The sequence below is a fragment of the Megalops cyprinoides genome, chromosome 2, assembly GCF_013368585.1.
Source record: "Megalops cyprinoides isolate fMegCyp1 chromosome 2, fMegCyp1.pri, whole genome shotgun sequence".
Lineage (NCBI taxonomy): Eukaryota > Metazoa > Chordata > Actinopteri > Elopiformes > Megalopidae > Megalops > Megalops cyprinoides.
The window spans coordinates 10673512-10687038 of NC_050584.1; the positions used below are offsets into that span (position 1 = coordinate 10673512).

Genomic DNA, 13527 nt, shown 5'->3' on the forward strand with positions numbered 1-13527 from the left:
TAAAAAGTCAACATAATTAAAACAATATCCATACTTTAATAAATAAATATAGGTTGAAAAGAAAATACATTTTAAAATAGAAAACAGTTATTCGTATGTATCAGTCTTTGTTAACTTTTTCATCTTATTTATTGTCATATAAGTTTTTGTCCCATTTTTAATGTTTTTAGTTATTCTCTTATTGTTGCTTAGGAACTTTAATATTTGTGACACAAAAGATTATATGGACTTACATTAGTACATCTTATGGCACAAAATGAATATTTTATGGCCTAAATTTGTATTATACCACATAATGCTTACTTTGCACCACAAATGGAAATTCTATGCCTCAAAACCTGATACAAGTTGTATTTTCATATATTGCTTGATATTAATTGTGTATTTTAATACACAATTATTTTCTCAGTAAAATGTAATCTAAAGATATAAAATACATTTCATACTGAATTTTGTGCAGGAATTCATTTTGTGCATGAAATTAAGCAAACAATTGCTAATATATAACACTGTCAGATCAGCTATGAATACTACTGAGGTTTTCTTTAGGGTATCCATTTGGAGCAGCATTGAGCATGTCCACTAATAAGCATATGGGTGCAACAGTAAATTCTTATTTCTAAATTCGTTATCTGCTTATCCACATGACATCAAGATTAGTGGATCTGCACAGCACTTTGCCTGAATAGATACTTCTGAACGAGTTGTTAACATATCATTTTATATATAAATTAGTATATAGAGATATGACTTATAGAGGTTTGTCATAAAAGCAGTTATACAAAATTAGTACTATATACTATTAAGTACTTTAGTACTCATAAATATTAAATAGTTATTATTTTTGCAATCGCCTCTTCATTTGTTTATTTGTACGTAGGTGGTCCAGTGATTGAACAGATGCCCCTTATAGTACTGTAAATGAATTACTGTTCAGACAACCTTGGTTCCCAGAACCTGCATGCATCTGATGCCTGGTACTCAGTACCTGATCAATTCAAACTATGAGCAAAATCTGTGGTGTGATTTATGGTGTGAAGCTACTATTACAACTACAGTTGTTAAGCACCATCAGCAGGTTAGCAATTAATAGATGGATAATAGACAAATAACGCAAAGTAATGTTGCTCTCACGGACTATTGTTTGGCGCTACGGAAACACTATGATATAAGGTCATTTTGCTCTTGATCATGGCTCGGCTGCATGCATGTTAATAAGTCTTAGTTAGGATGCTGTTAAAGATAATGATATGGCTTCAGTTGTAAGCTAAGCAAATTACTGCTGTATGATTATATTTTAGTGCTCTTTTGCAGTTTGACATTCATTGCATTACTGACTGCTCTGTACCTCTGTTCCTGTTGCTCCAGTAGATATGCATTTAATGAATCCTGCCAAGATGGCCTCTTGAGCATCTGCACAATGTCTGCACACTAAATGTGTTGTGTCAGTAATTTGATCATTTCGTTTTTGACAAAATTCTGTTTTCGGAATCGAAAACCCCATCCTCTGTCTTTTTCAGTCTTCCGTCACTTAATGGTGTTTTCATTTGATGTGGTGAAACTCACTTCTGTCAGTGTTAGTTGACTGATTTAGGATAGTGTCAAGAATTGTTCCATGCCTGTATTTCTGCTCGTCACATTACTGTGTAGTTTGGTGCTACTTGACACATTGCACTTGCTATGTATGAAACACCAGGACACAGTTCAGAGTGACTATGGAACGTTCTTCACTCAACTTCTCATTGGTCCTTTTTGTCATTGTTTCAAAGGGTCAGTCACATTCAACTGCTACAGCAACTTGGTCAGGTTTTGAAACACAGCAACTATGATTCATAGCTACAGGAATACATGTGATGTTCAGCCCTTATGTCATACAACACAGTGTATACTTTGAGCATAAATAAGTGTAAAATCTCCTAAATGGTATGGATTGTCTTTCCAGAAAACACAGAAACTCAGGTCTTTATCTTTGGTAATTTGCAAGATACTTTGGATAAGACTGCCTGCCAAACAATAATAATAATAATAATACATTCTTGCCAGCTTTGATGAGTATGCAAGCAGAACAATATAGCACCTGCAATCCACAGGGGAAGTAATGACATAGAGTGCTAAACAAGTGCTATAGCAACTACTACCCAAAAGGTGGAGCCAATGTATTATTTTACTTGAAGCCATAGGCTGAAAAATACTGTAAAGGACCATTACTGCCAATTTTACTTATTTTTCTGAACAGTTCCCGTAACAGTAACTATGTTAGCTATAAACAAGGACATATATTAGCAGTCATATTGTTTCATAAATATTTTGTCAGAAATGCATGTGTTATGTGTTAAAATGTTTGTACATTACTCAAAGCCATAGATTCAATTTTCTCTATAGATATATTTTATTTTCACGTACAGTAATATTGATATAATCTTTGCAAGCAATAAATTGAATAATTCAGTGTAGAAGCTTTTCTGTTTTTGCCACTTGCAATAAGGGATGTGTTCTGTCCTTATGTTTTTGCTGAATGGTGACAAAATGACATTTCACTGTTTCACTACTGAAGCACAGGCTCTGACCTGTTGGGTCTGAAGGAATGTGGGTCATGACCAAGCTAGCTTTATATGTGTATGACATGTGTTTGTAATTGAGGTATTTGCTGTACATTTGGGAGTTATACGCTTAGAGGAATAGTATAGTGCTGTACCTGCTCCAACTCAGCTGATTTAAATGATCAGTTTGTTATTAAGCAGCTTCAGGAGTTCATAACGAGTTGGTCATTTGAATCAGCTGTGTTGGAGCAGGGCGAGATCTAAAACGTGCAGGACAAGGGGTCCTCCAGGAGAGGTTTGGGAAATGCTGGTATAGTGAGTCATTTCCTTTGAATCCGGGCCATTGGTGTTTACCCCATTTCATTTGAGAGGATAACAGGCAACAATAGAACAAACGTACACACTAAAGCATAGAAATAGTACCACTTTATTGCCTCATGAAAACACCATGGATTCATATAAAAAGTTAATCCAGTCAACACAGATTACACAATTGTTATTAATGACAGTACAGTCAGCCACACTAAAATAATGTCTGCAGTCAAACTCCATTTGATTGACACTTATTTGTTGCAGCTTCATATTGGGGATATGAAACCCACACACATCACCCACATTCAATATAAATTAAACTGATGACTTTAGTTGGGTTTCCATAAGAAATTTTCAAATAAGCTGTTTTTTTGTTGGGTTAAAGAAATTTGTTTCAGTCCTTGCAATGTTTCGCTATGATAAATTCCACTTTAGTAGCACTGTGTTGAGTTTGATACATGCTATTATCTACATAGAACAAGAACTGGTCTTTCTCATTTTGTGAATAATAAATTCCAAACCATGTTTGGTCTGATATTTGGAAACAAAATATCTAAACGTATACAAAGAGGTGAATGCAAATACAAGAACAAAAACATCCAATGGAATAACAACTGTGTCAAAGTGCTGATTATAAATGTGTCCAGGGTGTTATCACCACAGTTGTTGTGCAGTAATGGCATATTTCGGATAACCGAAAATAAAATACTCACAGGAATACAGGACAATTTTGAGTAACTTAATCAGAATTTGTTTAAGTACATTTTTCAATTGAACATGTTTGAAAATTGGACATTTGTAACATCATAATGTGATACCAGCACAATTTCCAGATGTTTCACACCATTTGAAATATGAATTAAAGTATTGCTGGAGCAGTAACTCAACAAACACTACAACAGCCAGACAAATGGTACCTAGTTAACTGGCATGGCACTGGGTAGGTTTTATACCAAGTGAATCTCTGACTCCATGTTTTAGTCTATCAGTCATGTTATATAGCAAAAAGGGGCAAGTAAATATCAACAAGGCACTTTAACAATTCATAAAAAGTGAATCATGTATTAAAATGATGGGTCAGTATGGGCTGTGTCCTAATTCCTATGTGCTGACACAGAGGATAAAGTAAATATAAAAGTATGTATTAGCAAATAATTATAAAGATATAAATGAAGAGAATAACCAACAGCAATCACAATGTCGTACCTAAATATAACAATGTACAGAGCTCGATACTGAGTTTCTACATTCAAATAAATTGATTATCGACACTTTATTCAGGCAAAAGACTTGTGTTAAGTTGAAGTTCACTGAAAGTGTCAAAACCCCTGCCTTAATTTCATAAGTAAACTGAAGCACTCCATCAGGCTGTCTAGGGCACAAAAGGTGACATTAGCAGCATGAGCTGCTACTCTCCTCTCATGTGAACTGGACTTATAGGGATCAACGTACAAAGATTTGACAGTTTCACAAATTCACAAACTGTGTTATGCCTCCTGTCAGATCTCCATCTTGACTACTTTAATACTGTGATAAATACAGATTGGTGGTACATGCCACCTATGATCTGTAGGACTGTCTTCATGCCTTACACTACATCAACACAATGAGGATACGATGCAAAATTATACTGAACACATCACTAGACTGAAAATACTTGTTTTACAAGAACTCCTCAACAGAGACGAAATGTTTCAAGGTGCACTTCTGCTTGTTAAAAATTTGCCAGTTATATGATCTGTTAAACTGGAAAAAAAAACATGACACTGATGAAATTATATTTAATTACTACAGAAAATTTGCTGTACACATAATGCTTAAAGAATCCAGTTCCAAAGCTCCAAAGGTCAAGTATATCTTTCTATGATATAACACAGGCATATATTGTACGCTTGGTAATCCATGTTACCTTTAGGAGGAAAGATGTACCACAATGTACCATGAGCAATCAATAATTTAAATACTGTACGGATTAACAAAAACAGCGCAATATATACTCATTAGTATAAGGTGATGTTGCAGACTGTGCAACACTGGATACTATGGCGAGGAAACTAATAGTTGTGCTTTGTGCATAACACTGTGCTTTGACTATTGAAACACAGGTTTACTTCAGGGGTAAAATGAGTTATGGGTCCCTTTTCTTAGAACACTGTTCAAATAACACACTTGCTAACCCCCTTGCAATCCTTTTCCACTGCAGCTGGCAAAGTCCAAAGCACTGTAGGCTGACACGCAGTTTTTAAGATTGAATAGTTAGAATGTATGAATTACAACCCTCCTCCTTAACCTCTAAATACATAAGTTTAGCTATTACAAGTCTTTACAATTCTTGTTAAAAGTTGGTATGTGCATTCAATCATCATACAGTGGCTCAACTGGATTTTGAGGTGTGTCAAGTGCTTACAAGCTATGTCAACTGCTTGAGAGCTAACCTTCAAGAAACTAGTCCATCGCTACCAAGACAGAGTTGCTTTCAGTGTTGGGTTTCCAGAGCCAAAGTAAGGAGAAGGACTGCCTCCATGATCATTTAATGTCCCAAGAGCTGTTCCTCGCAAGAAAAACTGAGAGTGCCATGGAGGATGACCCAGTGGCAACAAGGCAAAAGCAAACACTGGCCTTACACGTAAGATAAGAATGTCTGGTGAAAATATGAGTGCGTATATGATCCATCTGCACAGACCTGGCCAACATGACAAATGGAAGGATAAGTGAAAAGAAACAGCTGGGTGATTTGTGGAGGGTGGCTTCGTGATTTTTATTTTACAGAGTTAAGTGCTGTATTTCAAAACCTATATGCAAGCTAGGAGGTAATTAGGAAGGTTGGGAATAGGTGCTGTATGACTATAATCGTATCCTGAGTTGATGACAAATTCAAAAAATCCCAGAATTTCAGGTCGCATGTGGTGCATCAGTCCTGACTCCTACGACAGTAGCAAACTAATATAGTGTCAGATATGCTCACTATACGCTCTTGTGATTTCAAAAGCCATATTGTGCATTCTAGGTAACATACTTCTTATGAGCAGCAGCGCTTGTTCAGAGGCAATGGCTGTCGGCTCAGCTTAAAGGAGTCGTTGCTGTCTACGTCTTGAGGGTCTAAAGGTGGGATCTGCCGACCTGAAACAGAGTTTAACATGTGGCTGTTTCATCAATACACAAAAAATGGCAAGACAGTTCAGAAATATGCGCCATGAAAATGGCTTTAGCCTGGATCTAGTGTGGAATAGTTTGTTGCTAAACAATAAACTTATTATTGACATTGAGTCTGCCAAACAATTGATATCATTTGCATTTTCAGTAAAAAGATATCATTTTAATATTTATACAGTGGAGTAAAACATATATAATGTATGCATAAACACACTTAAATACCCATTCCAACAAGTGGCAGAGCAAGAATTTCAGATGGATGAAAATGAATGAAATACGTGAAAAATGATTTTGTAAATGCTGTCAACAATAACAAGTAGCTAGGTTATTTCGTCATATTTCAATAACGTGGATATTGTAGCTAGGTAAGTAGTCAGCTAAATTTGTCATGTTGTCTGATACTGTTGTAGTAGTATCTAGTATTACCTAGTAATCAGAAGTACTGACAAACAAATAATTGAAAAATACTTACTAATTTTTCTAAAAAGCTCTTCCACATTGACAGCATTTCTTGCGCTGGTTTCAATGAAAATAGCTGCAATGGACTCTGCAAATTCCTTCGCTTCCTTCATAGGGACTTCCCTATGAACCCAAACTCAAATTAGGAGCAAATCTTACATAGACACTTATCATAAACCTGGCTGCAAAAATAGCATTTCACCCCAGGGTTTAGCAGAGTTTGGGGGAAAAACTGTAACTGTTTGCAGAGATGTAACTGGTATTGGTCCACTCAACCTGTCCCTAAGATGGACTGTGCTGTGCACAAATCAATGAATGTACCCCCCTGTAAGTGCCCTTTGTCACTAATAAAATAAGCAACAGAGAGTAATGTATATATCTCTTCATTTCAACGAGGCACAAACATGTATCAAGTATCAGCTAAGACTTGAGCTAAGACTTGAGACTTATTAACAACAACACACAACTGTGATAGTGGGCTGGCTCCTTGTGTTTTCTGTTGTGATTCATGTTACACATTTTTCATCATGTTTTTCATATATATATACATTGATGAGCCAAAACATTATGACCACCTGCCTAATATGCTGTTGCTCCTCCGTGTGCCGCCAAAACAGCGCCGACCCGCCGAGGCATGGACTCTACAATTACATGGACCCCTGAAGGTGTCCTGTGGTATCTGGCACCAAAACATTAGCAGCAGATCCTTCAAGTCCTGTAAGTTGCAAGGCGGAGCTGCCATGGATCGGACTTGTTGGTCCAGCACATCCCACAGATGCTCAATTGGATTGAGATCTGGAGAATTTGGAGGCCAGAGCAACACCTTGAACACTTCATCATGTTCCTCAAACCATTCCCGAACAATGTGTGCAGTGTGGCAGGGCGCATTATCCTGCTCAAAGAGGCCACTGCCATCAGGGAATACCATTGCCATGAAGGGGTGTACCTGGTCTGCAACAATGTTTAGGTAAGTGGCACATGTCAAATTGACGTCCACGTGAATGGCCGAACCCAGGGGTTCCCAGCTGAACATTGCCCAGAGCATCACACTCCCTCCACAGGCTTGTCGTCTTCCCAGTGCATCCTGGTGCCATCAGTTCCCCAGGTAAACAGCGCACATGTACACGGCCATCTACATGATCTAAAAGAAAACGGGACTCATCAGACCAGGCAACCTTCTTCCACTGCTCCAAGGTCCAGTTCTGACAGTCGCATGCCCATTTTAGGCTGGGGTCATCATGGGCACTCTGACTGGTCTGCGGCTATGCAACTCCATACACAGCAGGGTGCGATGCACTGTGTGTTGTGACACATTCCTCCCGTAACCATCATTAAAATTTTCTGTGACTTGTGCCACAGTAGACCTTCTGTCAGTTTGGACTAGACGGGATAGCCTTCGTTGCCCTCGCGCATTGATGAGCCTTGGGCGCCCAACACCCTGTCGCCGGTTTGAGGTTTGTCCCTCCTAGGACCACTGTTGGTAGGTTCTCATCACTGCTGACTGGGAGCACTCCACAAGCCTTGCCGTTTCAGGGATGCTCTGACCCAGTCGTCTGGCCATAACAATTTGGCCCTTGTCAAAGTCGCTCGGGTCTTTACTCCTGCCCATTTCTCCCTCATTCAACACGTTGACTACGAGAACTGATTGTTCACTTACCATCTAATCTACCCAGACCTTGACATGTGCCCTTGTTTGGAGATGATCAACATTATTCAGTTCACCTGTAAGTGGTCATAATGTTTTGGCTCATCAGTGTATACACAGCCAGCCAGATATATACTCCTCTTTAAAAGTGTAATATTATTTCAGTGGCTTGATTCATCCTTATTTTATTTTGTGGACCTCCAATCCTGAAAAGCACATGGTCAGCCTGCTGGCAACTGAAAAGAGACTGTGATAATGGCTAAAACCATGTGTGGAAATGTTTGTGTGCCTTTGATTTATGTATTGTATCTAATTTGTTGTTCTAACTGGCCAAATAGGTAAACATATGACCAGCACTTATCCCAGCTGAAAATTGCTGGTTTGCGGTCATCAGAGGAAGAAAGCAATTCAGAATTGTGAATGAATTACTATCACTGTACATGCATCAATTTTATTTCAATTTAGTGAAATGTGCTGCCAGAGGTTATTTTTATTATAGGCTTGAAATTGTAACCACACCAAACCCGAAAAAGCTAATGTTTTACTGGCAGGATCACAATGATGGCCACTAGGGAAAAGTCTGTGGTAGGTTTCTCTAGATCAATGGATCATTCACCAATGTAATTGATATAATCTGAAATAATGTACTGTAGAATAACTGCTACCAATAACCAGATGGTTTGGAAATAGTGGTAAATTCTACTTCGTTATAAAACGTCAAATACGCTGAAAGTACAGGCCTTTTGCAGTGGATGGAGATTTCACAGTGGAAAGCAGTCACATGAGAGAATACCTGATGTCACCTAGGTCAGTCTTGTTCCCTGCGATAGCCACGACGATGTCTTCTGGACCATATTCCTTCAACTCCTTCACCCACTTTTTCAGCGTCTGAAAGGAGTCCTGCAAGGCAGACACATACATAGACCGTTTTGCATTTCTCATCGCAGGACTAATATCTGACATGCTGATACTGTACACAATGCAAATAAGCAGAGTTTACCAGCTTGGTGATGTCATATACAACAACTGCAGCTGCTGACCCTCTGTAGTACATCGGGGCTAATGAGTGAAACTAAAAGAGGACAAGAGAGAAATGATGATGCGTTTAACCATCTGGATGTCAGTACAAAGCCATGCAATACAAAACAATGGCTATTTATTTACAGTACTGACAGTATTACAAGCTATGTTTTGGAAAATATCAACCCATACAGGCATTTTCGAGTCTGTCTTTTGAAGATGCAGTTTAAACTTTTCAAACTTGCCTGGATAGTTTGCTAAACACATAAGCACCAACTAAGTAAGTACTAATTAAGTTAAGATCATTAAGTACTAATAATCACTGGCTTTACTGAAAATACCATGATAAAAGAACAAAAATGACTTGTAACCCTGTGGCATGGACATTAAAGCATAGTGGCTCCTTGTGGTCTGATGTATTCCAACTAAAAAACTATTCCCAAAGTATTCAAATGCCACGACACATACAATATAAAAATTTGGCTTCACTGAATACTCAGCTGAACGAAAATAATGAAAATAAAGCAGTGACCCAGAACATTTCCTTTTTTTCATGAGCACACTGATGAGGGTGTTCAAGGGTGGAATGTGACTCAGTTGTTATAATTAACGCACAAAACCAAAAATGCGGTCAGGAAATGTTGCAAGCTGAAAAAATGGGGGAGGGTACCATGCTGCAATTCAGGACAAACAGGCAGAGCAGCAACCTTCAGAGTAACTGATATATGAACAAAATGTGGAGGTAAATACAATGCTTATTGTGTAGCAACAAAGAGAGCCTGTGCTTCTGTGTTAGCAATCTCCCGACCATCAAGCCGTTATACACTTCACTACTCTCTTCTTTTGGTTTCTGAGGTGAAAAGAGAAGAGAGATGAGCTCACGTACACTGATTTTTGAACTGGTTTAGAAAACAATTTATTTTATCCATATCCATAATAAAAACAAGCATGCCTCAGCATTCTCCCATACAATTTCATGTACATTATGAGGTTGTTGAGCTTTTCATTAGAAGGTGGCCAGTTCAAATACCATGTAGAACCAACTTTAATAACTTCAGTAAGTTATCCAGCTGTATGGATGATAATATACAAAAGATTAAAGCAATACAATTCACCCTGGACAAGCTGTCCTTATCCCTGTGATGTGACTCTCCAGTTTAGTGATTGTTTTAATAATAAATTTTCGATAACAGTGTGCTCAGTTCAACAGGTTCTGTTACACAGTGTAACTTTGTAGGAAGGACATTCACATAGGTCAAGCACGGTTACAACCCAGCACATTCTATTAACATTTTACTACCCATATCAGAAGTTGTGTTTTTTCCACTACACAAGACATTCACACTATAGACAATACTCATGGACAAGTAGTGATTGTTACCCTCTCCTGGCCCGCAGTGTCCCAGATTAAAAATTTGTGAAGTTCATTTCCACAGGGTATAGTCTTGGTTAAGAATGATGCGCTGTGAACATTAAAAAATAAACATTAACCAAATTACTACCATACTCTTCTAAATGCAATGGCAAAAGGAAGTTCAGGAACAAACAAGACAAACAGACAAACTATCATGAAGTGTATTGCAAACACAATAAAGGGAAGAGTGCAGTGTCTATGTGTCAACCCTCTCTTTCCATGTTATGGTTTGTTGGGAGTGGCCAAAAGACACGTGACAGAACTTAGAGAATCCAGTGTCTGATACAGGTTACCTAACCATGCAAAAAAAAAATGCAAACAGTTTACAATGTGTTCAACAGACAATTCTAAGCGGCACAAGTGTCATACTAATCATATACTCTTCATAATTTATGTGGCAGTATTTCTGTTCTGAAACCATGCAACATATTTTGGTTTTCAGCAGTCAACATGATTTACTTGGAATACCCATTTTATCTCTGAAACCACGCCCCAGTTAATATGGTATGATGTGAAAACAGTGGAAATAATGAATTGATATTTGATGTTTGGGAAGTCAACAACAAGGATAATTCACTTGCAGGTGCATTGCTTTCAGAAATGCACAGCCCTGTAAGGTCTTTATCTGCTCTGTAAGTATTGTCCCATCCATGATTGAACTATTATATCCATTTGTATACACAATGATGAATGATATGTAGGCAAAGGATTTGGAAACGACAGGGCTTCAATGCACTCATTTTTAGCACAATACATTTCCCATCATACTGTCTTCTCAGTAAGGTTTGCCAGTGTTTTATCAGAAAAGTATTAATGAAAGAAAATAGCACCCATGATACAAAGACATCTGTGTCCCCATTTTACTGCTAGTATTCCTCTTATCCTTCATTTTTATTGAACTCCCATCATTGTGTCATTTGTGATATTCATTTCCTACAATTTTATACTTGTAGGAAATGAATAATTATAATTCTAATGGTGACACATAGACCATCAAAAAAACGCAATGTGTGAGGAGTTTTCGATCAAAGATGTTGTGACAAAACTCTGATGTAATCTTTGGACCAGTGTCCGTACTGATTTTAATCAAATGCACAGTAAAGCACTTGAAATATGGGTTGTTCAGTACCAGAACTCAGGGGAGCTGCTTAGCAAATAACGGATTCCTGTGGCCATCATGTTCTCATTTGGTAGGAATTTGCAGACATTACTTCGCCCAAACCAATCTCAGTATAAATACTTAGACCGCAGCCACTGAAAAGTAAGGTTGGGAATAATCAACTGTACGAGTTGATCCACTGTAAAGCATTACACAGACTAATAGTGTTAACTGAACTGCAAAAGGTTCTACAGTATGTGTTAACATTCCATTAGAATTCAAACACTTCCTGCTTACCCAATCGTTGGACTCATGCTGTGGTCAAACTGATCCTGCACAAACCGGCACACAATACTTGATTTCCCAACTCCTGTATCCTAAATAGCAGACAACACCGTATGTCACATATTTTCAAACAGACCACAAGGCTTGGTTGTAAACTATGAGGGCTCGTTAATACAGAACACTGTGTTACAAAGTACAAGCTTAAAGCAGTAGCTACATATGTACCTTCAAGGCATCCTGCGTAAAATCAGACATTTGGGCGAAATAAATAATTATCACATAAGTGTGTAGTCTTCGTCGCTCCTCTTTGGAAATTCAGATAGGATAGGTTTATGTCACTTAGCCTTGTGACATCGACCTTAAAGCGCATGCACCTTATGGGCCGCACATTTTGCAAACAAGTGCCTTTTCCACCCTGACCCGATGGTGATGCAATAACTGGTCAAAAAATTTTCTTTTGAATTGGCAGAAGCGCACCAAAAAGGGATATAAAATTCGCACTATTCTGAAACATGACATTTCAAAAGGCACAGTTGTCATATCGGCAAGACACAGAAGTTAGGTGAAACAACGTGTGGTCTACCTGTTGGTAAACACATTTTGCTCGAAACACTAAAACAAATAACCAGCGAAATCCAAGACTTCGCTGAATAAATCAGTGATGGATGCAGAGGAACGACAAATTTGGCTGTAACCAAATCAAACAACGTAATGTCTGTGAAAAAAGAAAAGGGAACCAGAATCTGCCCTCAGAGGCTCGTCAAGTTGGATCGCACAATGAAACGCCGAAAAATCAACTTTGAACTTTTTACTTACCCCGAGAAGACAGATTTTAAGTTCCCTTATTGCCATCGTCTACAACTCTAGGAATGATGAGGCATTCTGGCTTTGATTTTTTTTCTATTGTTCTTTTTACAGCATGTTTTCTTTCTTTTGCTTACATCAGCGGCTTCTTCTTTCAAAAAAAAAAAAAAAATCTACCCTAGGAGTAGTCTCAACATCTTTCCCAAAGTATAACGGAAGCTAGTCGGACCAACCCGAAGCGCTGTCAGTCACGTGACGGCGGCGACCGCTGCCTGCTGCAGAATAAAAAACGGCAGGAAAGGGGAAAGAGAAAAGCCTGGGGCGGCTGTCAGGAGAAAGAGGTTATCCAGACCTCAGATCTTTGAAGCGAGGAAACCTTTACACGTTTTCTCAGCGCATGTGTCTAAATTTTTTTGAGTCTATCTTGACATGGACGTTGGTTGGATGAAAGCAAAGAGTTCCATTTCAATTGCCACTGAAGCAGCCAGCAAAGTCAGGGCTAACGGTATGACGAGCCTCTATTTACAGCCTTTACTGAAAAGGCCGGCTATCAGTCGCTAAATAAAGCTGTTTACAAATAAACAATAAAGCATCGTTCTGCGGAAAATGGATGGTGAATTGGGGAAACCTCTGAAATGTAGCCTTTCATTGTGTCAGTTTGTAATAATGCCATTATATATTGATGTTACTGCGTCTGTGCTTATCTATCCACTAAATGTTTTGCTGAAAGTTAAATTTGTTCAGCCCTTGGTATATGAGCAAGAGGACATAAAACATCTGGAAGCAGCAAAAGCCT

The 13527-nt window shown here is 38.3% G+C and overlaps 1 protein-coding gene across 1 annotated transcript; it reads right to left on the bottom strand.

Moving 5' to 3' along the window:
• Positions 1 to 4663: 4663 nt before the first annotated feature.
• On the bottom strand, positions 4664 to 12869 carry LOC118795800 (ras-related protein Rab-31-like). The gene is made up of 7 exons (XM_036554535.1): positions 12744 to 12869; positions 11940 to 12019; positions 10511 to 10592; positions 9110 to 9181; positions 8903 to 9009; positions 6478 to 6587; positions 4664 to 5972 (listed from the first exon to the last, which is right to left on the bottom strand). Exons 1-7 carry the CDS (start codon positions 12777 to 12779, stop codon positions 5872 to 5874), a joined length of 588 nt encoding a protein of 195 aa, XP_036410428.1. The 5' UTR covers positions 12780 to 12869; the 3' UTR covers positions 4664 to 5871.
• Positions 12870 to 13527: the final 658 nt, after the last annotated feature.

Excerpts from the sequence above, each read along its gene's own strand:
- LOC118795800 (XM_036554535.1), bottom strand. The coding sequence starts at position 12,779 with ATGGCAATAAGGGAACTTAAAATCTGTCTTCTCGGG. Across the intron at positions 9,182-10,510 it reads ACACTGCGGGCCAGGAGAGG|TTTCACTCATTAGCCCCGAT; the intron begins GTAACAATCACT and ends GTCCTCTTTTAG. Across the intron at positions 6,588-8,902 it reads ACTGACCTAGGTGACATCAG|GGAAGTCCCTATGAAGGAAG; the intron begins GTATTCTCTCAT and ends TTGGGTTCATAG.